Source organism: Schistocerca nitens, chromosome 4 (assembly GCF_023898315.1).
Source record: "Schistocerca nitens isolate TAMUIC-IGC-003100 chromosome 4, iqSchNite1.1, whole genome shotgun sequence".
In the NCBI taxonomy this organism is placed as follows: Eukaryota; Metazoa; Arthropoda; class Insecta; order Orthoptera; family Acrididae; genus Schistocerca; species Schistocerca nitens.
Window position 1 is genome coordinate 109407973 of NC_064617.1, and position 27748 is coordinate 109435720.

At 44.0% G+C, this 27748-nt stretch overlaps 1 protein-coding gene across 2 annotated transcripts in view; it reads right to left on the bottom strand.

Moving 5' to 3' along the window:
- The window catches only part of LOC126251731 (15-hydroxyprostaglandin dehydrogenase [NAD(+)]-like), a 115890-nt gene that overhangs the window by 18885 nt on the left and 69257 nt on the right, over positions 1-27748 (bottom strand). For both annotated transcript variants that reach the window (XM_049952336.1, XM_049952337.1), the window contains exons 4-5: positions 19798-19904; positions 6659-6832 (exon numbers count right to left, since the gene is read on the bottom strand). In XM_049952336.1, coding sequence (XP_049808293.1) covers positions 6659-6832; positions 19798-19904 — 281 coding nt within the window. The remainder of the gene's footprint in view (positions 1-6658; positions 6833-19797; positions 19905-27748) is intronic.

The following is a 27748-nucleotide window of genomic DNA, read 5'->3' on the forward strand; positions in this document are numbered from 1 at the left end:
TCCTGAGATTAAGGCCTATGTTTGATATTAGTAGACTTCTCTTGGTTGGGAACGGCCTTTTTGCTAGTCTGCTTTTGATGTCCTCCTTGCTCTGTCCGTCACTGGTTTTTTGCTGCTTAGGTATCAGAATTCTTTAACTTCATCCGTGACGATCAATCCTGATGTTAAGTTTCTCGCTGTTCTCATTTCTGCTACTTCTTATTATTTTCGTCTTTCTTCGATTTACTCTCAGTCCATATTCTGTACTCATTCAGCAGATCATGTAATTCTTCTTCACTTTCACTTAGGATAGCAATGTCATCAGCAATTTTAATTCCACTCCTCAACCCTTCTCTTATTTCCATCATTGTTTCTTCGATGTACAGATTGAACAGTAGGGGTGAAAAGCTACACCCTGTCTTACACCCATTTTAATCCGAGAACTTCGTTCTTCGTCGTCCACTCTTATTACTCCCTATTGGCTCTTGTATCTCTCCCTATAACTTACCCCCCTTTTTCTCAGAATTTCGAACATCTCGCACCATTTTATATTGCCGAACGCTTTTTCGGGTCGACAGATTGTATAAACATGTCTTGATTTTTCTTTAATATTGCCTTAATTATCAACCGCAACGTCAGAATTGCCTTTCTTATGCCTTTACCTTTCGCAAAGCTAAAGTGATCGTCATCTAACACATCCTCAATTTTCTTTTGCATTATTCTGCTAGCAACTTGGATGCATAAGCTTTTAAGCTGGTTGTGCGATAACTCTCAACGTGCCAGCTCTTGCAGTCTTCGGAATTTTGTAGATTATATTTTCCCGAAAGTCGGATGGTATGTCGCTAGACTCATACATTCTACACACCAACGTGAATAATCATTTTGTTGCCACTTCCCCCAGTGATTTTAGAAATTCTGATGGGATGTTATCTATTCCTTCTGCCTTATTTGACCTTAAGTCCTCCAAAGTTCTCTTCAATTCTGATTTTAATACTACATCCCCTATCTCTTCTAAATCGTCTCCTGTTCCTTCTTCTATCAAATCAGACAAGTCTTCTCCCTCACTGAGACCTTCAGTGTGCTCTTTCCTCTCTCCTCTGCATTTAACAATGAATTGCATTCTTAATGCTACAACCCTTGCTTTTAATTTCACAGAAGGTTGTTTTGACTTTCCTATACGCTGAGTCAGTCCTTCCGACAATCATTTCTTTTCCGATTTCTTCACATTTTTCATGCAGCCATTTCGTCTTAGCTTCTCTGCACTTCCTATTTATTTCATCCCTCAGCGACTTGCATTTCTGTGTTTCTGTATTTACCTGACCATTTTTGCACTTCCTTCTTTCATCGATCAACCGAAATATTTCTTCTGTTGCCTATGTTTTCTTCGCAGTTACCTTCTTTGTACCTATGTTTTTCTTTCCAACTTCTGTGATTGCCCTTTTTGTAGCTGTCCATTGCTTTTCAATTGTATTGCCCACTGAGCTATTCCTTTTTGCTGTATCAATAGCCTTAGTGATCTTCAAGCGTATTTCGTCATTCCTTAGTACTTCCATATCCCATTTCTTTGTGTATTAATTCTACCTGACTAATCTCTCAAACTTCAGCCTAATCTCCATCACTACTACATTGTGATCTGAGTCTACATCTGCTCCTGGATACGCCTTACCGTACCGTATCTGATTTCGGAATTTCTGTCTGACCATGATGTAATGTAACTGAAATCTTCCCGTATCACCTTGCCTTTTCAAAGTATAGCTCCTCCTCTAGTGAATCTTGAACGGAGTATTCGCTATTGCTAGCTGAAATTTATTACAGAACTCAATTAGACTTTCTTGTCTTTCATTCCTTGTCCCAAGCTCATATTTTCCTGTAAATCTTTTCTTCTAGTCCTTCCCCTACAACTGCATTCCAGTCCCTCATGGCTATTAGATTTTCATATCCCTTTACATACAGTATTCCGTTTTCAATATCCTCATATACTTTCTCTATCTCTTCATCTTCGCCGCGCGGGATTAGCCGAGCGGTCGGGGGCGCTACAGTCATGGACTGTGCGGCTGGTACCGGCGGAGGTTCGAATCCTCCCTCGGGCATGGGTGTGTGTGTTTGTCCTTAGGATAATTTAGGTTAAGCAGTGTGTAAGCTTAGGGACTGATGAATTTAGCAGTTAAGTCCCATAGGATTTCACACACATTTGAACATTTTTTTCTTCATCTTCAGCTTGCGACGTCGGCATTTATACCTGAACTATCGTTGTCGGTATTGGTTTGCTGTCGATTCTGATGACAGCGATCCTATCACTGAATTGTTCACAGTAGTACAATCTCTGCCCTGGCTTCCTATTCATAACGAATCCTACTTCCGTTATACGACTTTCTGCTGCTGTTGATCATCTGACCACAAATCCTTATCTTCCCTCAATTTCACTTCACTCACCTCTACTATATCTAGATTGCGCCTTTGCATTTCCCTTTTCAGACTTTCTAGCCTCCCAACCACGTTCAGGCTTCTAACATTCCATCCCCGACTCTTAGAACATTATCCTTTTATTGTTTATTCAACATTTTTCTCGTGGTCACCTCCCCCTTGACGGTCCCCTGCCGGAGATCCGAATGGGGGCCACTCCGAAATCTTTTGCCAATGGAGAGATCATCACGACACTTTTTCAGTTACAGGCAACATGTCCTGTGGATACACGTTACATGTCTTCAATGCAGTGGTTTCCATTGCCTTCAGCATCCTCATGCTGTTGATCGATGCTGATTCATCCACTTTTAGCGGCAGTTTCCCTCCCCAAGGACAAGAGAGTGCCCTGAAACTCTGTCCATTCCTCCCGCCTCTTTGACAAGGCCGTTGGCAGAATGAGGGGTCACGTCTTGTGCCGTAAGTCTTCCGTCGCCAGTGCTGATTACTAACCAAAATTTAAGCCATGGTGGGTTTCGAACCCGGGAAGGAAGACGTTTTTATTATTTATCAAAAAAACTACCCATAGGCCGCGTGTCCCGTGACACCTGCACGCTCCCAGTTATATCGGGTTATATTGTGTGCTACACAGTGTTACGTTGTATTGCATTGGTTAACGTCTTCGAGAAGAGTCCAGTGTGACTCCGGCACTGGCCCACAGCCACACACATCGTATCTCCTGAACTGCGTGTTGTACAATGATATTACACTACTAACCATTAAAATTACTAGATCAAGAAGAAATTCAGATGATAAATGGGCATTCATTGGACAAATATATTATACTAGAACTGACATGTGATTTCATTTTCACCCGATTTCGGTGCATAGATCAGGAGACAACAGTAACCAGAACAACAACCTCTGGCTGTAATAACGGCCTTGATACGCCTGGGCATTGAGTCAAACAGAGCTTGAATGGCGTGTACAGGTACAGCTGCCCATGCAGCTTCAACACGATACCACAGTTCATCAACAGTAGTGACTGGCGTATTGTGACGAGCCAGTTGCTCGCCACCATTGACCAGACGTTTTCAATTGGTAAGAGATCTGGAGAATGTGCTGGCTAGGCCAGCAGTCGAACGTTTTCTGTATCCAGAAAGGCCCGCAGAGGACATGCAACATGCGGTCGTGAATTATCCTGCTGAAATCTAGGGTTTCGCAGGGATCGAATGAAGGGTAGAGCCACGGGTCGTAACACATCTGAAATGTAACGTCCACTCTTCAAAGTCCCGTCAATGCTAACAAGAGGTGACCGAGACGTATAACCAATGGCACCCCATACCATCACGCCGGGTGATACTCCAGTATGGCGATGACGAATACGTGCTTCCAATGTGCGTTCACCGCGATGTCACCAAACACGGATGCGACCATCATGATGCTGTAAACAGAACCTGGATTCATCCGAAAAAATGACGTTTTGCCATTCGTGCACCAAGGTTCGTCGTTGAGCACACCATCGCAGGCGCTCCTGTCTGTGATGCAGCGTCAAGGGTAACCGCAGCCATGGTCTCCGAGCTGATAGTCCATGCTGCTGCAAACGTCGTCGAACCGTTCGTGCAGATGGTCGTTGTCTTGCAAACGTCCCCATCTGTTGACTCAGGGATCGAGACGTGGCTGCACGATCCGTTACAGCCCTGCGGATAAGATGCCTGTCATCTCGACTGCTAGTGATACGAGACCGTTGGGATCCAGCATGGCGTTCCGTATTACCCTCCTGAAACCACCGATTCCATATTCTGCTAACAGTCATTGGATGTCGACCAACGCGAGCAGCAATGTCGCGATACGATAAACCGCAATCGCGACAGGCTACAATCCGACCTTTATCAAAGTCACAAACGTGATGGTACGCATTTCTTCTCCTTACACGAGGCATGAGAACAACGTTTCACCAGGAGAGTGCCGGTCAACTGCTGTTTGTGTATGAGAAATCGGTTGGAAACTTTCCTCATGTCATCACGTTGCATCTGTCGCCAGCGGCACCAACCTTGTGTGAATGCTCTGAAAAAGTTAATCATTTGCATATCACAGCATCTTCTTGCTGTTGGTTAAATTTCGCATCTGTTGCACGTCATCTTCATGATGTAGCAATTTTAATGGTCAGTAGTGTATTTTGCAAGAACGTTCAGTAGGAGATGTGGCGACTGTCTCCAAAATTTGGTGTGATCAAAGTTAGTAGTAAAGAATAACAAATTAAAGTGGGATACCTGTGAGACTCTGCTCTGAGTCGTAAGTGTTTAGTTTAGTTGTTCTTTGTCAGCCAGGATACTTCCCGGCAAGAATGAGTTCAAGGAAGTGCAAGTGGTCCTTCACCGTGACACTTAATCTTAGAAGGCACTAACAAAATGTAAATCAATGTAATTTTGGTAACAGATTTATGTGATATTTTGCATTTTGCATCCAGAAAAGTGATAAAAGTCAAAAAACATCAATTTTTAGTTTTGTCACGAAAAAATACGTGTGAAGTGCCCCAATGTGCACGAAAAACGTCACATCTCTATGTGACGGTTTTTCCACTTCAGAGCATATGTGGCAGCTCTGTTGTAGGATACCTGGTGATGCGCCGCACTAAGAGCAGTGGAACTCAAGCTTTGCTATTGGCAGGTGTGCATCGGTCAGTCATAAAGAGCGGCACATTCCGAGTTGTGAAATTTTTCACATATAGGTTAAGTAGAATGTAATAGTTAATAATCATTGATTATTACGATGTCATTGTTTGTGCAGTGTCTGTATCTTACATTACAATGTCTGTAGTTCATGTATGTATGTCTCAAGGAAGAGAAACTGTTTTCACGATTACAGCTGTAGTAAATATTATGAAATTTCCTGTGTCACAGCGTACAAGAAAAAAATGGTCTTTTCTGCTATAAAGAAAGTTCATATTGAATCCCTTTTCTAGGCAAAAATTATTCATACATTATATAATCCCATTTATGGTTTTATGTTTTTGTAAACTTGAAACGTCCCCTTAGAACAATTTATACATGACTGTGCTTAAACTGATACACAATATTTTTAGCGCAACGCAATCTGACTTTCAATAACCCCTACAAAAGAATGGCCCTGACTAACATTAACCTATACCTTTCACAAATCACTTACCTCACAAAAATCTTCGTTACTCGAACTACAGCAATACAGCGAGCGCCACTACTGCCAGCTAAATAAAAGATTCAAGCTACGGAAGGCACTAACTACTGATAGGCATAGTTAGCAAATGAAAGATTTTAATAGAGAACAAACAATGTATTTACCTTAATAGTCATAATATATATAGTAGTTCATGACATCCGGTCTTACAAATTTCGAAACTCCGCCATCTCTCTCCCCACATCCACCACTGCTGGCGGCTCACCTCCAACTGCGCAACGCTACGCGTTGTTAACGTCCAGCTGCCCAACACTATAATAGCCGACAACAATGCAAACCAGCCACAGACTGCACACAGCACAGCCAGTGATTTTCATACAGAGCGCTACGTAACGTTGCCAATAAGAAAACATAAACAGCCTACTTACAAACTGTGTTCCTTAAATTGTACCTATTACATTTTCGTTATTATATTACTTTTCAGCAATTACAATTTTGCATTTCGTATTTTTTTAATAGAAAAACTTCTTTTTCATTTTTTATTTTAACTCGAGTACTACAGTATATATTACAGTAAATAAACATGGGCTGTAAAAGTATCAGAGTTGTTACATGTACTATCATAATTGAGAAAAGTGACAAGTGATACATTTCAAAGGTTTAAGTAATAATTACCAGATAACAGGAATCACATTAGACGAAAACGAGGCTACGTGTCCATATTAATGTTGTATAGACTATAATGGCATTTACTGGCAAATTAGTTATTTGCAATTTAATTGACTCTTATGCATTTCATTATAAGTTTTATAGCATATATTTTGAGATGACTCATTGTTCTTCCTGAGGTGCGGTTTATTATATTTAATTAAATCTGCTTTTTCAGTATCAATTTTTTTGAGTGTGTGCCGAATTCTGGTCTAGAAAAAATGGTCACCTTAATTGTAAAATGTTTGAATGTGGCATGTTGGGTACACATAGCAGTACTGTGAAATTTCATAGCGGTATCTTTGAGGTAGTTAAATTCTTGCAAAGTAAATGACAAAACTATTCACACTCACAACTTGCACATATGCTGGACATTAGAAATGCTGCAGGTAACGGTGCAAGGTGCGGTACTCACCCCGTAGGAGCGCGTCATGGCACACACGGCGTGCTTGGTGCCGCAGTAGATGGCCATTTGGGGGACGGGGTCGAGGCCCGCCACGGAAGACACGTTGACCACCAGACCGCCGGCGCCACCGTTCTGCTTGCCCATGTACTTGTACGCCAGCAGGATGCCGTGCACCACGCCCTTCTGTAGGAACACACAAAACACCAAACGTGTTCAACCGCACAGGGTCTCTTCTGTCATTCTAAAACACTCACGCAATTTCGGAACAACTCTACCCTAGAATATTAGACAAGGCACCTATAAAATCATCATCGGCCATACCTGCTAATTCCCACAGAACTAATCCGAGGAGCGGGCCGCGGTGGTCTATCGGTTCTAGGCGCTCAGTCCGGAGCTGCGCGACTGTTACGGTCGCAGGTTCGAATCCTGCCTCGGGCATGGATGTGTGTGATGTCCTTAGGTTAGTTAGGTTTAAGTAGTTCTAAGTTCTAGGGGACTGATGACCATAGATGTTAAGTCCCATAGTGCTCAGAGCCATTTGAACCATTTAATCCGAGGACAGTCAGAAATATTTGCTATATCTTACTCCCAGCTATACTCGTATATCAACTGTTTTGCTGTGTTGTATGATGCTGGGTAAGTAGACTATTGCAATAGCGTCAGCGGCTCTCCGTGTCTGCTAGTTCGGGTAAGCATAGCACGATGCGCCTGCCCCGTCTCTCCCCCCCCCCCCCCCCCCCCGCCCACTCCAACGACCAGAATACACGACGGAGTGGCAGGCTGCTGACGAGCGGTGCATGCAGACGCACGTGTGCAGACGCGCTCATCCATGCAGTGTGATATTGAACTAGCTAGACATTACACAGTGTGTACAATAGGTGACATGGTGTAAAGTCGTTCACTGATGTAAAAAAACGTGTTTCATCCCCTAAATCACCCTTTTAAGCGTCGAATTTTCATTTTTTTTACTTTTTAAAGTAGCCTATTGAGCCGCGGCAAAAATTGCTATTTTGAAGAGCGTGCCGCAGCGCGTAGTGTAAAGCAGTTGCTTTCCGTTTCTGGCGGTCGCGCCGCTGTGACAATCGCAGCTTTGGTTTGGTTTGGTTTGTTTTGGCTTTAGGGCGCAAAACTGCTATGGTCATTAGCGCCCGGTCCGTGACTTAGGAAATAATAGAAACCGAAAATAGAAAACAGCAGAAATGGGAACGAAACCCAAAAAATTGGAGAAACTAAAAGCAGGAAGAAGGCTTATAATTCCACTACAGAAAGGGGTTGGTGGTCCCCAAAAAAAACTTCAAATGACGGACGTCATTTCACTGTCACTAATAAACTCGAGAACGCGATCGGCCGAGCGCGTGTCATCTGCTAAAATTGACGATATATCAGGCGACAGCTGGAGACGGGCGCGTAACGGAGTAAACTAGGGGCACTCAATTAAAAGGTGTCTTACCGTCCACAGCTGAGAGCAGTGGGGACAGAGTGGGGGAGGAACGTCGCTTAAAAGATGTCGATGGCTAAAAAGACAGTGCCCTATCCGGAGTCTAGTTAAAATTACCTCCTCCCGACGACGCGTTCGGGAAGAAGAGGTCCAAGCACAAGGAAGAGCTTTCACGTCCCGCAATTTATTATGGGGAAGTGTCGACCAACGTGCGTACCATAAAAGAACAACTCTACGACATAAAACGCTCCGTAGATCGGTGAAGGGAATCGACTGAATAGCTGGCCGAAGAAGAGAGACTGCAGCCTTGGCCGCTATATCGGCCGCCTTATTCCCACAGATACCAGCGTGTCCCGGGAGCCAGAGGAACGCCACCGAAACGCCCCCCAGGTGGAGCAAGCGCAGACAGTCCTGAATCCGGTGGACCAGAGGGTGCACAGGGTAAAGAGCTTGGAGACTGAGGAGAGAACTGAGAGAATCTGAGCAGATAACGTACTGTACCCGCTGATGGCGGCGGATGTAGTGGACAGCCTGGAGAACAGCGTAAAGCTCCGCAGTATAAACCGAACACTGGTCGGGAAGCCGAAAGTGATTTGGGGTGTCGCCAACAATATAGGCACTCCCTACACCTAACGATGTTTTCGAGCCGTCGGTGTAAATAAATGTGGCGTCCGTCATTTGTGCACATAGAGCAGCAAATACCCGACGATAAACAAGTGAAGGGGTACCATCCTTGGGAAATCGACAAAGGTCACGGAGCAGGCAGATCCGGGGACGGAGCCAAGGCGGTGCTGTACCCCAAGTTGTCAAGAAGGTTTTAGGAAAGCGGAAGGAAAGAGAATGGAGCAGTTGACGGAAGCGGACTCCTGGTGGTAGCAGGGAGGAGGGGCGGCCTGCATACCCTACATCAAAGGAAGCGTCGAAAAAAATGTCATGGGCTGGATTAGTAGGCATGGAAGACAGATGGCTAGCATAACGACTCAGAAGGACTGCTCGCCGATTGGACAGCGGAGGTTCAGCAGTCTCAGCATAAAGGCTTTCCACAGGGCTGGTGTAAAAAGCTCCAGACAATAAACGTAATCTACGGTGGTGGATAGAGTCGAGACGCCGAAGAATAGACGGCCGAGCAGAGGAGTAGACTATGCTTCCATAGTCCAATTTCGAGCCCACCAAGGCGCGATAGAGGCGGAGAAGGACCACTCGGTCCGCTCCCCAGGAGGTACCATTCAGGACACGGAGGGTGTTGAGGGATCGCAGACAGCGAGCCGAAAGATAGGAAACGTGGGAGGACGAGCACAGTTTTCTGTCAAACATAAGACCCAAGAATTTAGCGACGTCTGAAAACGGAAGGTTGACAGGTCCTAGATGTAAGGAGGGTGGAAGAAACTCCTTACGTCGCCAAAAATTAACACAAACGGTCTTACTGGGAGAAAAACGGAAGCCGGTTTCGATGCTCCAAGAGTGGAGGCGATCGAGACATCCTTGAAGACGTCGTTCAAGAAGGCTGGTCCGTTGAGAGCTGTAGTAGCTCGCAAAATCGTCCACAAAGAGGGAGCCCGAGACATCAGGAAGGAGGCAATCCATAATTGGATTTATGGCAATGCAAACAGTACAACACTCAGCACGGAGCCCTGGGGTACCCCGTTTTCTTGGGAGAAAGTACGGGAGAGAGTAGTGTTCACCCGCACCCTAAATGTGCGCTCTGCCATAAATTCGTGAAGAAAAAGGGGCAGCTGACTCGAAAGCCCCAAGAAAACAGTGTGCGGAGGATGCCTGTCCTCCAACAGGTATCGTATGCTCTTTCCAGATCAAAAAATATTGTTACTGTTTGGTGTTTCCGGAGAAAATTGTTCATAATATAAGTGGAGAGAGCAACAAGATGGTCAACTGCAGAACGATGCTTTCGGAAACCGCATTGGGCAGGTGTTAAAAGACTGCGGGATTCCAGCCACCAAGCTAAACGGTAATTCACCATACGCTCCAAAACCTTACAGACACTACTCGTGAGAGAAATGGGGCGATAGCTAGAGGGGAGATGTTTGTCCTTTCCAGGTTTCGGAACGGGAACGACGATAGCTTCCCGCCATCGTCTGGGAAAAGTACTGTCGGTCCAAATTCGATTATAAAGGCGAAGGAGGTAATGCAGACTATGGGTTGATAAATGCAGCAACATTTGGACGTGGATACCATCCGGTCCTGGGGCGGAGGAGCGAGAAGAAGAGAGTGCATGTTGGAGTTCCCGCATGGAGAAAACAGTATTGTAGCTTTCGCGATTTTGAGAGGAGAAAGCAAGATGTCGCACTTCCGCTGCACGTTTCTCCGGGAGAAACGCTGGCGGGTAATTTGAAGAGCTCGAATTCTCAGCAAAGTGCTGTCCCAATGAGTTAGAAATTGCGACGGGGTCCACTATGTATCATGCGCGGCAGTAAGCCCAGAGACCGGGGAGAAACTAGGCGCGCCTGAGAACCGTCGAAGCCGACTCCAAACTTCCGAGGAGGGAGTGAAGGTGTTAAATGAGCTAATAAAGAATTTCCAGCTTGCCTTCTTGCTATCGCGGATGACGCGACGGCATCGCGCACGGAACTGCTTATAGCGGATACAGTTGGCCAAAGTAGGATGGTGGCGGAATATGCGAAGAGCACGTCGCCGCTCACGTATTGCGTCACGGCATGCCTCGTTCCACCAAGGAACTGGGGGGCGCCGGGGCAATTCGGAGGTGCGTGATATTGAACTTTCCGCAGCTGTAAGAATAACGTCGGTAATATGTGTGACCTCATCGTCGACGCTGGGAAAGCGACGGTCATCGAATGTCGCTAGAGACGAAAAAAGTGTCCAATCGGCTTGGGCAAACTTCCAGCGTCGCGGCCGCATATATGGCAGTTGAGGCTGCAGTCTAAGGACACATGGAAAGTGGTCACTCGAGTGTGTATCATCAAGGGCGAACCATTCGAAGCGCCGAGCTAGCGGAACAGTACCGACCGCAAGGTCCAAATGAGATAAATTTGTCGTGGAGGCAGACAAAAATGTGGGGACCCCAGTGTTGAGGCAATTTAGATCCGCTTGGTGGAAGACGTCTAGCAATAGTGAGCCACGTGGACAAGGATGTGGAGATCCCCAAAGCGGGTGGTGGGCATTGAAGTCCCCAACCAGCAAATAGGGGGGGTGGAAGCTGACCAAGAAGATGAAGGAGATCAGCTCGTGCCATTGGTGTGGACTATGGAATGTATACAGTACAAAGAGAGAACGTGTATCCAGAAAGGGAAAGACGGACGGCGACAGCTTGGAAGGAAGTGTTTAAGTGGATTGGGTGATAATGGAGAGTATCATGAAGGAGAATCATGAGTCCTCCATGGGCTGGAGTGCCTTCAACAGAGGGGAGATCATATCGGACGGACTGAAAATGAGGGAGAACAAAGCGGTCATGGGGACACAGCTTTGTTTCCTGAAGACAGAAGATGACAGACGAGTAGGATCGTAAGAGGATCGACAATTCATCCCGATTGGCTCGAATGCCGCGGATATTCCAGTTGATAATGAACATAGGGTGAACAGAAAATGGAGGAATGTGACCAAAGTTGCTGTCAACTCAACGACTGCTCAGAGCTTGCGACCGACAGCATGGAATGGCATTCAGCCGAAGGCAGAAGATCCTGGTCCATAGGTTGTTCAGGAGCAGCTCCTGCCACCAGCGATCGGCCGGTTGATCGGCTGCCAGCAGTGCGCCTCGGCGACACAGAAGACGGCCGAGGGCGATTTCCGCCAAGTGGTGCTGTAGATGGGACACGCCTTGGCGGAGAAGGAGATGAACTGGGTTTCTTTGTAGCCTTCTTGGAATTATGATGTTTAGAAGAAGGAGGAACCGATGGTTGTGAAGTTGGGGTACGTAAAAAATCTTCACGAGTATGCTCTTTTTTCGAAGTCTTGGTGTCTGACTTTTGGGCTTGAGATTTAGCAGAACCCGATGAAGGGTGAGCCATAGAGTGGGCAGGCGAAAGTGGAAGGTATGCAGCCCAAAAAGGAAGGAAGGCCACATTAGCTCGGGGTCCCGTGCTCGCTACACACGTATCCACAAAAGAGTTGTGGACCCCCTGCGGGGTCGCAGCTTTGGAGTCTTCCTCTGGTGGGAAAGGGGAAAAGTTGCCTGTTCAGGTGCTGTGAGCTCCGCAGCCGGTCAGTCTGTCAGTCTGAGTCTAGTCAGTTGGTCAGCCGGCTCAGTGTCGGGCAGTAAGTGTCTGTCTGTCTGTCTGTCGGTCTGCTGGACGTTAAGGTGGTCCGTCGGAGTGAGGCTAGGTCAGTCTCGCGTCACCAGTTGCTGGTCGGTCTCTCGTTTGCATTTGTGCAGCAGTTAGTGTCGTCGGAGTGCGAGTATGTCTGTCGTTTGGATCAAACTTTAAGCCAGAAAATGAGAGTCTTGCCACTCCACCAGTAACAGAACTCAGCTAGTGGTCGCCCGGACAGGATTGAGTTCCTGCATCTGAGTCTGCGCGTTAGGCCGCCAGTCTGCTCGAGTTGCTCGGGCAACGGTTCGGGAGAGCTTTGGGGCTGCTGCGCCGGGTCTTCGCCAGAAATCACAGTTTATTGGAGATTAAGTGGTTGCAGATATGTTGGTTCATTTACTTGTTAAATTCTACTTGTTTTCTTCGTGAGGTCACCAGCCGCTTTGTTTTGGGGTCTTCCCACCGTTCTTTTCCGTATGCCCATCCGCAGGAGGGGGTTATTTGTGAATTGGGTGGTCCGTTTTTCCCTTGTGGAGTTGGGGAGGGTTAGAGCAATCTGCGGTTCGCGTTGTTTAGTAACCCCCCCGCCGTCAATCTACCATACGTTAGTGGCTGCCTCTGTCATGTTTGTCGGATTCGGTGTTAACGAATTTATAGAATTAATGTAAAGGCCGAATTCCTGCCTATAATGTAGAGAGGCGGTATATGTGTGATGTAGAGCATGTTGTACACTTTACGTAAGTCTGAATTTCATGGGTTTTATTTAAATAGTCATTTTCATAAAGTTGCTACCCTTCCACCGTAAGAGCACTTTTAATAAACAAATTGCACTTTTGGTGGCAAATAATTTCTTAGTGTGAGTGTTTGTACCATTTCTATCCCAATTACAGGGTGCATAGCTAATGTGTTTGTGTGAGTTGTTAAAATTTTTAGTTTAAAGTAATCTGGTGTTGCAGATTTGCACCAGTGCAGTTTTTCAGAGGTCGTTGTGAGCGGTCGTGACTACAGCCGTGTTGAAAGGGAGCGGAAGCTTCTCAGCCCGAAGGTTCTCATATATATATATATATATATATATTCGCCTCTGAATAATTGTAACTTGATATTTTGAGGGTGCTTTCTGATTGTAATCTTGAATCTGTTTTTGAAAAGGCTTTTATGAACAAAATTCACATTTGTTAAAGGTAAATTTATTTTCCATGAGTTACTTCCTGGCAACTACTTCTACGCTCACCTAGTGTGATTAAATGTGTTAATGTTCTTGGTGAATCGCTAGTAAATAAAGTAAATTCTCTAAGAAAAGATTTTAAATGGTAAATTCACGGTTCACCTATGTTCTTCCTCAGGGTTCAAGATTTATCCATAACAAATTTCTTAAAAATCGGTTCAGCATTTTCGAAACGAAATCGTGACCGATTTACTGTCGCATATACATTGACGGAAAAAAAATTCGCAACGCTAAGAAGGAGTTCTGCGACATAAACGAAAGTCTGTAGGAGTGTTTCTAAATCTGAAATGCAATGCCCATTCAAATATCTCGCCAGTGGCATAAGATTGGCGCCATAGCACCACTACGAGGACGCAAATCAGGTTCTCTTTAAATACGCTCTGTAACGATTGTGAACGATAGTTACCTTTGGGATTGGACACAGAAGTTCATGGTAGTCACAGTCAGCCGTTGTCGCAATTGTCAGCACCTCACTGAGTTTGAACGAGGTTGTGTAATAAAGCTACGAGAAGCTGACTGTTCCTTCTGCGATACTCCTGAAAGACTTGTCAGGAATGTAACTATTTCACAGGTTGCTGCAGCGGTTGTCACGGGAATGTACGGTCACATAAAGACCGGGCTCCATATGGCCACGTGGTACTAACGGGAGGTAAGACCATCGCGTTCAGCTTTTACTGCACCTGCAGCAGCAATTTCAAGAGCAGGTGGCACCAGAGTGACACAACGAACTGTTACAAATCGCTTACTTCTGGGGCAGCGGCCTGCCATGAGTCCTGTAGCGTGCATTCCACTGACCCCACACCACCGCCATTTGCGTGGCATCTCGCGAGAAGTCATTGGAGGTCAGGGTGGAGGTCTGATGTGTTTTCTGATGAAAGCTGGTTCTGCCTCGGTTCCAGTGATGGCCGTGTCTTGATCAAAAGGAGGTCAGTTGAGGGCCTGCAACCAATCTGTCTGTAGACACACTGAACCTACACCTGGAGTTTCGGTCTGGGGTGCGATTTCGTCTGACAGCTGGAGCACTCTTGTGGTCATCTCACACATCCTACCTGCAGATTTGTACAGCAGTCTGCTGATTCTGCCTGTTGTGTTACCATCATCAACAGCATTTGAGGGGATGCTTTCCAACAGGACAATGCTCGCCTACGTACCGCCGTTGTAAACCAGAATGCTCTACGGAGTGCCGACATGTTGCCTTTGCCTGCTCGATCACCAGATTTGTTCCAGTGGAGCACATATCAGACATCAGCGGACGACAACCCCAGCTTCGTCCACAAACAACATTTACTGCCCCTGTGTTGACCGACCAACTGTAACAGCAATGTAACGCCATCCCACAAACTGACACCCGGCACATTTGCATGCTGGCATTGAACATTGTGGTAGTTACACCGTTATTAACGTACTAGCAATTCAAATTTAACTTGTCTTATCTCATGCTTATGTTAACCACTTAAATATGTTACGTAGAGAAATTTATTCCCGAAATTTCACAACTCAAAATTAATTATCTTTTGGCGCTGCTACTTTTTCTGTCAGTTTGTTACGTTACGGTATGGATTAAGCACTCTGAGGGTTGTAAAAGCATTATATTCCTAATGTCGAATCGTATTATGTAGAACATATCGATCGATAAAAGCAATTGACAAATATGATAAACTTCAAATATATTTCTCTAATTCACGTAAAATTCTAGAAAACATTAAACGTTCTGTGCTACACGCTTTCTAAAGTAGCATACGCTCTTACTAGGCGTTCAAGCTATCTCCATGCCAAATTTCATACAAATCAGTTTAGCGGCTTAGTATTGCATTTATAAAACTTTAAAATAAGATATGTTTCTTCTGTGATCCAATTTTGATGAAATAAAGTGTATACGTTGCCTCAATCTACGCTGACCCTACCTGTGAAAACCTCACGAAAATCGTTTCTATTGCTGCTATGTGTGCGATGAACACACACTGTCCGAAAGACTTCTGCGGATTCCAGTTACTACGGTAGTTCTTTGTGGTATGGAATACCCTGGAAGTTCCATGTACTGGGGTTTGAGGAAGAGACAACAATTTTCAAAAATAACAACTAATGCCATATATTTCTACAACCCCATGAAAGTTCTTCTAGTAGTTTTCGAAATACGAACGGTTTTACAATTTCATTATTAGTACAGATAATGATACAAAGTAAAGTCAAAGATACAAGACTATGCAGAAGTTTGGGTAACAGGACTGATCACTATCTTGTGATATGTCAAATGGAAGCGGAAGAAAGCTTTTACAGTGCAGAAGCAAGAATATGTCTTTAAAGGGTATTGACTCGAGAATGTAAGCATTAAGGGCCTGTATCAGAATATATTAAGAAAATAATTACAACAATTAGCCACCTTCCAGACAATTGTAGAACAATGGACAAATAATGAAAACGCAACAAATAAGCAACAGATGAATCATTTGGAAAGGAAAAGAAACATCGTCGAAAGTGTGGATTAAAAATTTGATCAATAGAAATTGCCGAAGCAATACAAGAAAAGTAAACAGCATATAACAAGTATCTTCCAAAGCCTACCGTGGAAAATAAACAAATCTATAAACAGATCAGGGATGACACTAAAGGGGTAATGAACAGAGCCCGGCAGCAAGCCTGGAACCAATACGTTACTAGCATAGAACATGATATTCTTGGTCATCAGCAGATAGCGTATAAATATTTGCAAACATTAAATAATACAGAAAAGTGTACAGCTCGTTTGATTAATATTACGAAAGAAAAGTAGATTAAGTTCTATAAAAACCTGTAATATAATGGTAATATGGAAGAGAAGAAAGAAACTAAATTTACCTGCGGAGGGGCTGCAAAGAGAGGATTAGGCTATTTGCAGCGTAGTTATGCATGTATTCTTCCTGCGCTCCATACCCGAATGAAACGCGATGTAATGCACAATACCCTCTGCCATATCGTTCGTAGTGATTTTCAGAGTATGGATTTAGGCGCAAATGTGATTTCTGTCTTGAATGATTTAAGACAGACCGGCTACAGAAGGTAGTCGCTGAGAACGCAAATGCCGCCTCGGGAAGAACCGTAAGGAACCACAGTGATCGCACGAAAGAGCCCGCCCACAAAACCTTTGTGAAACGTTTGGGTAATGTTCGTCGATCTGCGACTGTTGCGTACTGAATTCTGATTGCTAGCAAGCCTTGGAATTTTCTGAGTAAGGCTATCTGCAGCGCTGACCAATTGGATTAATTCAAGAGATAGCAAGGATTCAAATAAGAGCTTTACGATTTGCCACGGGGTTGTTAGAACTGAACAACGAATTCTAGTGTTGTAATGCAGTAGTTCCAATCCGAGAGGCACGCCGGCTTGAGGGAAAGGGGGGGGGGGGGTTTGAGAGGTTTCTACGGCGGGGCACAGACCACAGACAGTTCAGTTGACACCAGAAACATACTGCCAAGTCCTTTGAAGCACGTTGTAGTTTCGTATTACTCTACATTTGATAACCCTCTTTTACTAAAGTGTAGACTGCAGATTATTGTCAGAGTTTTTCGAAAGAAGGAAAAATTAAAGAAATAAATAAAAATAAATAAAACAATAAAATAAACAAGCATAGGCAGGCAAGAGATATTCTGGGCTCTGAAACGAATGTATACTTTTGTGACATCCGTTTAGAAGCAGATGATGATACAGTTATTTCAGCTGGACCTTTCGATACCATTCTCTTTCTCTCGATGTTTCTTTGAAGTTTGTATACCTTACGTTCTAAAAGCAAGTTTTCGGAACTATTCTGATACATGGCGACTATCAGTCGAAATCTCATTTATCAAATTATATTTTTTCCATTATATCTTGATAATCCATATCTTTGTATTTTCAGTTTATCTCTGAAAACATTAAATATTCTATGAAATCAGATTTCTTACTTTTGACAGTTGTCGGAAATAAACTTACTTTTGGCAACAGACAGATCATTAAAAAACCATTGAAGAGAATACACTATCGGAAAATATTCGCGACACTGGGGAGGAGTTTCGCGACATGAACGAAAGTGGCAGGCGTGTTTCCACATTTGAAAGATGACGTCCATTCAGATTTCTCTTCAGTCCCGTAAAAGAGGCGCTGGTAGTGCCACTATGGGGATGCAAATCAGGTTTGCTTTAAACACACGCTACAACCGCCGTGAGCGTTTGTTACATTTAACACTGAACGTGGTGAGTTGATCTTAGTCAACAATGCCTTTTAGGCAACAAAGACGCCGTCAGCAACACCTCACTGAGTTCGAACGAGGCCGTGTAACAGGGTTACGACAAGCTGTGATACTGCAGGAAGACTTGGCAGGAATATAGCCACTGTACATTACTGGCATCGGTGGTTACCAGAATGTATGGACGCTGAAAGACCGGGCTGCGTATTGTCATGTGGCACTACCAACAGGGAAGACCGTCGTGTCCGGCGAATGGTCCTGGCACATACCACTGCATCTGCAGCTGCAATCTGAACAGCGCTTGGCACCACAGTGTCACAACAGACTGTTACACATCGGTTACTTCAAGGACTGCTCCAAGCCAGACGCACTGTAGCATGTATTCCACTGCCTCCGCCATTTGCGACTTCAATGGTGTCAAGCGTGAGCTCATTGGAGGGCAGGGTAGAGATCTGTTGTGTTTTCTCACGAAACCTGGTTCTGTCTCGGTGCCAGTGACGGCCGTATGTTGGTTACAAGGAGCCTAGTTGATGGACGTACAACCAACCTAGACACACTGCACCTACACGTGAAGTTATGGTCGGGGGTGCGATACCGTACCACAGCAGGAGCACACTTGTCCCATACATTCCGACTGGAAATTTGTACGCCAGTCTGCTGATTCAACCTGTTGTGCTGCCATTCATGATCAGAATTCCAAGGGGAGCTTCCGACAGGTTAAGGCTCGCCGACATACCACTGTTGTAACTCTAAATACTCTACAGATTGTCGATATGTTGCTTTGGCCTGCTCTACCACCAGTTCTGTCTCCAGTCGAGCACATACGGGACATCATCGGACGATAACTCTAGCGTCATCCACCAACAACATTAATCGACCCTGTATTGACACACCAACTGCAATGGGCAAGGAACTCCAGCCCTCGAACTGACATCCGGCAACTGTGCAACAAATTGGATGCTTGCATTCAAATTTCTGGCTGTCACACTGGTTATTAATGTATTGGCACTTCACATTTGCAATGGCTTATCTCGCAATGTTGCAATGTTAATTACTTAAATACATTACATAGACAAATGTGTGCCAAATGTACGGTAGAAGCTGGTCACATGTTGGATGTGTGCATCAGGAGAATATTTTGTATTTCATTTGTGATGTCTGTACAACAATGAGCTAAACAATGATAAACTGAGCACAAATAATAACAATAACAACATTGTTTTAGAATCATTGCAGTGGATAATTAACAAATGACATTATCACAGAAAAGACAATGGCCGATACTGTAAGACACTTTCTGCACCCCTTCTGAAAGTAGCTCTTTTACTTTCGATGTAATTAAGAACTATAAACAAAAAATAAAGATCATGACACTGTGCTATTCATAGAACATGTCTTGTGGTAACACAATAGTGTATTAAAATTACGGTTAACCATAACAGATATCCAGTAAAGTTAAAAAAACTTAACCTGGCCGATATTGCACGACTTCCCCCAAGCACAAAAAAAAAGTCACGTACGTTATGGTTTTGTCTTCATCCGCTAGGAGCGCTGCTTTAGCATCAGGTGACTGGGCGGCCCTAGAGCATAAGTATGCGAATCAGCCTCGTGGGTGACGAAAGGTTGCCAATGGTTGGTATAGTGTATCATTATCTAAGAGAAACAGATATACGATGAGGCTAAATATCATGAACACCGTCTAGTGGCGTTCAAGGCGTGTGAAGCGGCCACAAAATTCCCCTTAACTGAACCCGATGGAACATATCTGGGACTTATCAATCGCCTAGTCCGTGCTCATAAATCATCTGCCTGCAATTTATGGGGTTTGTGTGACCTGTGAGCAGACGTCACGTGCGATATACTTGCGGAAACCTGCTGACTGTATACCGAATCGCTACCGTATTGCGATCCAAAGGTGAACCAGCATGCTGTTAAGAAACGAAATAGAAACCTTTTTCACATGTTCCTTAATGTCTGTTTTCCTTGCGTGTGGTCGCGTAGTGTAGAAATCATACTCTGTACCGTCCACCACTTCTGCGTAGTGGTTCTTCTTCTTCAGTGTCTCCCACTTACCACGTTGATGTCGATTTCCTTCTCCCAAACCGAATCTCTCATGATGCCTGCATTGTTGATGACAATGTCCAGACGGTTGAATGTGGATTTGGCTGCCTTGAAGGCCTCTGCAACAACAATAAACGGACACCATTAATAAAAGTCTCCACATGTTTGCATACAAACGCAACAGTTGTTGGCTTACTGCAAGAGCAAGTTAAGTGCAGATTCAGTCAATTTTGGGTTGTTGATCCATTCCATATCAGAAAATGAGCTTATTTCATCCTAAAAAAAACTAGTTAAGTACAGTTTTCACTCTAAGAAGTTAAAGAGAGGTGAAAGAAATCTGTTAATTGCATAGTTGAACACACTATACAGAAAAAACTCATTTAGGTTCACTTAAACGATTTTCCCTGCACGTTGCCGATACGCTTGATAAAATTATTTGAACAACAGTAATCCATGACGAACTTAATGGACACCTGCAGAAAAAGATACACTCTACAACGAAAATAAATTTTATAAGTAGACTGCAGTAAGCCAGTGTTCCTTAGCCACTTACCAGAAAAATGATCTAAAGTTGATGTGCAATAAGATTACAATAACTGAACAGTTGGATATTAATATTATTGCACATAATTTGAAAGATACCTAGGATAAAGATTATTAGCAGGCATTGGTAAATCTGCGTTTCGTATTCTTAACAGTCAGCAACAATTCAGGTAATCCAAAGTTGTCACGTAATAATGTCCACTACTTGAACAATATTACATCAGTATCATTGTCGATTACTATAGTTTACGTGCACGAATGGCAGAACGCCCACTGGACCAGAAGCTGTTGTGAGTGCAGCGAGTGCAGTAGCACCATGCCAGTAGCTCACACTGTGTTTAACTGCGAAGAAGCGCCCTGCATGCGTCATTGGCCAAGAGAATGATACCCACAAAAGACAAAATTTGTGGTAATCAACAATATGTTACTCTAGAAATGAACTGAATTCTCACGATACTTTGATATTTTAAATATGCATAAATTACTTTTATTTCATATTTTTGTTTCAACGAAATGGTTGTGAATATTCAGATGTATCAATTAAAAGCAAAGCATATTACACAAGCAGAGTATACTATTAAGTCCCCCTACAACAGCAGAAAACAAATTAAAGCGTATCTACTGAGTATGGGAGGCTGGGAGAGGGGGGGGGGGGGCAGGGATGGGATGCTTTTAGTCGAATGATAGGCGTAGTGCAGAAGAATATCAATTGACTCTGACTGCTCCGTCAAGGATCCTGTCTATGAACCAGTTTGCAGTGATACAGATCTCATGGATAAGTAAATCAGTGCCGTAAAAGAGAGTAACAGTGCTAAATGATCGAGTTGGAAAAAGTGATTCCAAAACATGGAAAAAGAATATAATTAAAACTCAAATTAAAAAAACAAGTGCCAATTAACTGTATTGAAGATCTAGATACAGATGCAACAAAAGTTTTTCAGACGAAATGAGGTTCTCCTCTTGTAGAAGCTTCTGCGACTGCGATTATACATGGCAGATGATTTTATTCTTGGTGATATAATAAGTGTTCCTCTGGTATGAAGTGAAATACTGATTAGCCACTGAGACAAAGTAAAGATTCTATTGTATAGTACTTAAATAAAAATAATAAGACAGTCTGCAAGAAGCCTTTTTTTTTAACTTTATGTATATCAGCTGATGTCATTGGTACTGTACCTAAAGGGAAAGGTGAGAGAGGACTTATAATAGGAAGTGATAAGAAAGGCAAAACCAGGTGTTGCACAGACAGCTGAAGAACACAAAGAAATAGTTTCTGCAATGGACTCTCACTAGTCAAGGAAATCCACAAAACGACTTGACTTAGACCCCAAAATAAGTATGTCTAAAATGTATAGTATGTACAAGAAAGAATACGAATATTTTAAGCCAGTCAGTGAAATAACTTACAGAAGAATATTCTGTCTGAACTACATTCTCAGATTCTACTAATGTAAAAAGTATTACTATCAGAAGCGTGTGAGTGAGGAGTAATGAAGAAAAGCAGGTACTGGAGACAGAGCATAATGATCATATTGCAGGGAAAAATGAATGCAATCGCGTACAAGTTGCCGCTAAACGAAAATGTAAAGTAGGCAATACATGTAAGTATTTCACAATTTATTTACAATCTACGAGGGTCGGTCAAAAAGTAATGCCTCCCATTTTTTTTCTACTTAAAGAAATTAAGTTAAGTGAAAAATTTGAATTTGGCGCCATTCCTCAAACCTTCTTCTGCAATCCACTGCAGTAGTAACTTTCTGTGTCAACAGGTGGCAGCACAGCAGAAGTTCGTAAGATGGCCGACATCGATGTTCGTTTGAGACAGCGTTGTGTGATTGAATTCTTGAATGCAGAAGGTGAAACGCCCATACGCATTCATGAAAGACTGAAGAAGGTGTATGGTGTTGTGACAGTGGATGTCAGCACTGTTAGACGATGGGTTCGTCGTTGTAAGGAAGCTGAAGGGCAAACACCGTTGACTGACGAAAAGCGGAGCGGCAGGCCGGTGAGTGCAGTGACTCCACACAACATTCAGCAAGTTGATGACATCATTCGTGGTGACCGTCGGGTGACTGCAGATGAAGTGTGTCGCATTATTTCTCTTAGTAAAGGCAGTGTGATCACGATTATTAAACAATTGGGGTACTCAAAAGTTTGTGCACGGTGGGTTCCAAGAATGTTAACCGATCAGAATAAAGAGGCAAGGAAAACAATAGCCTCCCAACACTTGCAGCGCTTCCGTTTGGAGGGAGATGAGTTTCTGAAAAAAATTGTGACTGGGGACGAAACATGGGTGCATTTTTTTGAACCCGAATCAAAGAGGCAGTCAATGGAGTGGCGTCACACAAGCTCGCCTAGGAAGAAAAAATTCAAAACTGTGCGATCGGCAGGGAAAGTTATGGCAACAGTTTTCTGGGATACAGAGGGTGTGATTCTGGTTGATTTTTTGGAGCAGGGATGCACAATAAATTCTGTTCAATACGTCACAACCCTCAAAAAACTTAAAGCACGTCTTCAGCGAGTTCGCCCAACAAAATCAATGGCAGATGTTCTTCTTTTGCATGACAATGCAAGACCACACACCAGTTGTCACACCTCTGACGAGATTGTCAAAATTGGATGGGAAGTTTTGCCTCATCCCCCATACAGCCCTGACCTGGCACCATCAGACTTCCATCTGTTCGGGCCACTAAAAGAAGCTCATCGTGGGATTCATTTTGAAGATGAGGAGGCCGTCAAAACATCCGTGCGTCAATGGCTTAGGAAGCAGAGCTGTGATTTTTACCGTGCTGGGATACATGCCCTTGTTCAAAGATGGACCAAAACTGTAGAGATGGGCGGAGATTACATTGAAAAATGACAAAATGATCCTCAATGTTGTGGTTTTCAACCTATGTAATTGCATTTAAATTTCCTGACAATTAAACGTAAAAAAAAATAGGAGGCATTACTTTTTGACTGACCCTCGTATTTTCAAATGAAGTCAGTCCAATGTACTACAGTATGAAAATTTGTACATTCAGTCTCACTATGTATGAACTTCGTGAGCCAAACGATGCATTCGTCTATACTTGATTGAGGTAAACGATCCAGAATTTATATAAACCTTCTGCTTCCACCGTTAAAACAGAAATAATAGCAGTCAGGGAAATAAAAATAACTGGCTAAAGTGAAATGTTTTCGATACCAAAAATACAAGCCAGGAGTGTTCGAGTACAGTTAGGATCATTCATTAGATTATAAATTATTAGATTAGAACTCATTAGATCATAAATTATACACAAATATTGTCTAACAAGGTCTTCATCGTAAGATTATGCCAATAAGTGGCACGAAAAAGAAGTGCCTAACACACTTATGCAAAGGGGAGTCATTCCTGAGGAATATCAGTCTTCATATAAGTCTCTTCCTACTTCATCAGCACACATCGACAGAGTTCCTGGACGTAGCATAGAAGACATGACTCGGATTTATAAAGTACAGGGAAAAAATAACTTCTTCAGCGTTTTAAATTTATTTAATGATCTAAAAAAGTTATTGGTTATACTACAAAATTGTTGAGGCTTTCGTGGCCACTTGTTGACAAACTGCCTATTGGCTTCTGTCTCGGGTTCTTCGGCCGACGTTCATCTAATGATTTTTCTGACGTTTCGCCAGCACGAGTGGCTGGCATTGTCAAAGCTTCACCCTCCATTGCCGGTGGTGAACTGGAGCCGAGCTCGCGGGCGCAGGCTATATGTACCTGGCGCGCCAACGTCCGAGGGCTTCTCCGCGGTCATTTCCGGTGCGGTTCTCCTCTTGCTACCTGCGACGGTCGTTCGCTGCAGTACGGGAAGCCAGGATCCGTTGACCTTAAGGCTTTCCTCTTTCTTGTTCAAACTGTTCGCGTGTTTTTGTATTTCTACAGCTTCTCTGAACAAGCGCGTGTGATAGTGCTTCTCTACAGCCAGAACTTCCGTGTCGGCGAATTTTATTACATGGTCGGTCTCATTCAGTGCGTGCTCTGCCACGGCCGATTTCTCCACCTGCCCCAACCTGCAATGTCGCTTATGCTCTTTGATCCTGGTGTTAATGGATCGTCCAGTCATTCCGACATAAACTTTTCCGCATGTGCATGGTATGCGGTATATTCCCGACATTGAAAGTGGGTCTCTTTTCTCCTTCGCCGATCTAAGACACTCTTTGATCTTCCTTGTCGGTTTGAAAATCGTCTTTACGCCATGTTTGCGCAATATACGGCCGATTCTGTCCGTCACTCTGGGAATGTATGGCAGAAAGGCCGTACCCGACAATTCTTTTTCCGGTTCCTTACTTCGCCGAGGGTTGGGCTCTGTTACACTTCTAATATAATTTGTGGAGTAACCATTGCTCCTCAGGACAGTTTCCAGGTGTTGCATTTCTCGTTTGAGGTGTTGCGGCTCACATATTCGTCCTGCTCTCGTTACGAGCGTACTAATCATGCCTCTTTTCTGGCTCGGGTGGTGGTTTGACAGTTTGTGCAGGTATCGGTCCGTGTGAGTCGGTTTTCGATACACGCTGTGTCCCAGATCTTCGCCGTCCCTTGTGACCAGAACATCTAGAAATGGCAGTTTCTTGTCCTTTTCTACTTCCATGGTAAATGTTATGTTGGCATGGAGGCTGTTCAAGTGTCTTAGGAAGTCACTGAGCTGTTCTTCACCATGGCTCCACACCACGAAAGTATCATCGACGTACCTGTACCATACCTTAGGTTTGTAAGTCGCCGAGTCCAGTGCCTGTGCTTCGAATTGTTCCATGAAGAAGTTGGCCACCACTGGACTGAGAGGACTACCCATGGCGACGCCTTCCAGCTGCTCGTAGAAATCGCCATTCCACGTGAAATAGCTCGTGGTGAGACATGCATGGAAGAGCTTTCTGATGTCTAGCGGAAAAATGGAACCGATGTGCTCCAGAGCGTCACTGAGTGGCACTTTCGTAAATAACGAAACAGCTGGAAGGCGTCGCCATGGGTAGTCCTCTCAGTCCAGTGGTGGCCAACTTCTTCATGGAACAATTCGAAGCACAGGCACTGGACTCGGCGACTTACAAACCTAAGGTGTGGTACAGGTACGTCGATGATACTTTCGTGGTGTGGAGCCATGGTGAAGAACAGCTCAGTGACTTCCTAAGACACTTGAACAGCCTCCATGCCAACATAACATTTACCATGGAAGTAGAAAAGGACAAGAAACTGCCATTTCTAGATGTTCTGGTCACAAGGGACGGCGAAGATCTGGGACACAGCGTGTATCGAAAACCGACTCACACGGACCGATACCTGCACAAACTGTCAAACCACCACCCGAGCCAGAAAAGAGGCATGATTAGTACGCTCGTAACGAGAGCAGGACGAATATGTGAGCCGCAACACCTCAAACGAGAAATGCAACACCTGGAAACTGTCCTGAGGAGCAGTGGTTACTCCACAAATTATATTAGAAGTGTAACAGAGCCCAACCCTCGGCGAAGTAAGGAACCGGAAAAAGAATTGTCGGGTACGGCCTTTCTGCCATACATTCCCAGAGTGACGGACAGAATCGGCCGTATATTGCGCAAACATGGCGTAAAGACGATTTTCAAACCGACAAGGAAGATCAAAGAGTGTCTTAGATCGGCGAAGGAGAAAAGAGACCCACTTTCAATGTCGGGAATATACCGCATACCATGCACATGCGGAAAAGTTTATGTCGGAATGACTGGACGATCCATTAACACCAGGATCAAAGAGCATAAGCGACATTGCAGGTTGGGGCAGGTGGAGAAATCGGCCGTGGCAGAGCACGCACTGAATGAGACCGACCATGTAATAAAATTCGCCGACACGGAAGTTCTGGCTGTAGAGAAGCACTATCACACGCGCTTGTTCAGAGAAGCTGTAGAAATACAAAAACACGCGAACAGTTTGAACAAGAAAGAGGAAAGCCTTAAGGTCAACGGATCCTGGCTTCCCGTACTGCAGCGAACGACCGTCGCAGGTAGCAAGAGGAGAACCGCACCGGAAATGACCGCGGAGAAGCCCTCGGACGTTGGCGCGCCAGGTACATATAGCCTGCGCCCGCGAGCTCGGCTCCAGTTCACCACCGGCAATGGAGGGTGAAGCTTTGACAATGCCAGCCACTCGTGCTGGCGAAACGTCAGAAAAATCATTAGATGAACGTCGGCCGAAGAACCCGAGACAGAAGCCAATAGGCAGTTTGTCATTGGTTATACTGATTGCAGTTATTAGTGATGTGTTTTTATAAAACATAACTTTGCTCAAGTAGATAAATAATTTCAGTGATGGCTGCCAAAACCATATAAGTGCAACAATATTAGCTTCCTGAAAGTTTGGCCGTACCTTTTTGTAACACCCTGTATAGTCAGCGAAAGGCTTTTTACAAATTGTACAGAAACCAGACGGCAGTTATAAGAGTAGAGGGGCATGAAAGGGTAGCAGTGGTTGGGAAGGGAGTGAGACAGGATTGTAGCCTATCCCCAATGTTATTCAATCTGTACATATAACAAGCAGTAAAGAAAACCAAAGAAAAATTTGGAGTAGGAATTAAAGTCCAGGGAGAAGAAATAAAAACGTAGTAATTCTGTCTGAGACAGCAAAGGACTTGGAAGAGTGGTTAAGGGAATGGACAGTGTCTTGAAAGGAGGATATAAGATGAAAATCAACAAAAGCAAAAAAAGATAACAGAATGTAGTGTAAGAGGATCAGGTGATGCTGAGAAATTAGTTTACGAAACGAGACACTTAAAGTAGTAGATGAGTTTTGCTATTTGGCAGAAAAATAACTATTCGTGTCCGAAGTAGAAAGGATATGAAATGACTGGCAATGGAAAGAAAAGCGTTTCTGAAGAAGAGAAATTTGTTAACATGGAGTATAGATTTAAGTATGAGGAAGTCTTTTCTGAAGGTATTTGTATGGAGTGTAGCCATCTATGGAAGTGAGACATGTACGATAAACGGTTTAGAAAAAGAGAGAATAGAAGCTTTTGAAATGAGGTGCTAAAGAAGAATGCTGCAGATTAGATCGGTAGATCACATTAACGTATGAGGAGCCACTGAACAGAATTAGAGAGAAAAGAAATTTGTGGCACAATCTAAGGGACAGGTTGACAGGACACATACTGAGACATCAAAGAATCACAAACTTAGTTCTGGAGGGAAGTGTGGGGGGATAAAAATCGTAAAGGGAGACCAAGAGATCAATAGAATAAGCAGATTGAGGAGGATGTAGGTCGCAGTAGTTGTTTGGAGATGAAAAGAATTTCACAGGATAGAGTAGCTTGGAGAGGTGCATCAAATCAGTTGTAGGACTGAAAACCACACAAACAACAACTTGTACAACTGGTACAGGAGACATGTGATCACCTGCTATCTATATTTGAAGACTGTAGCCATGCTTATCGAAACA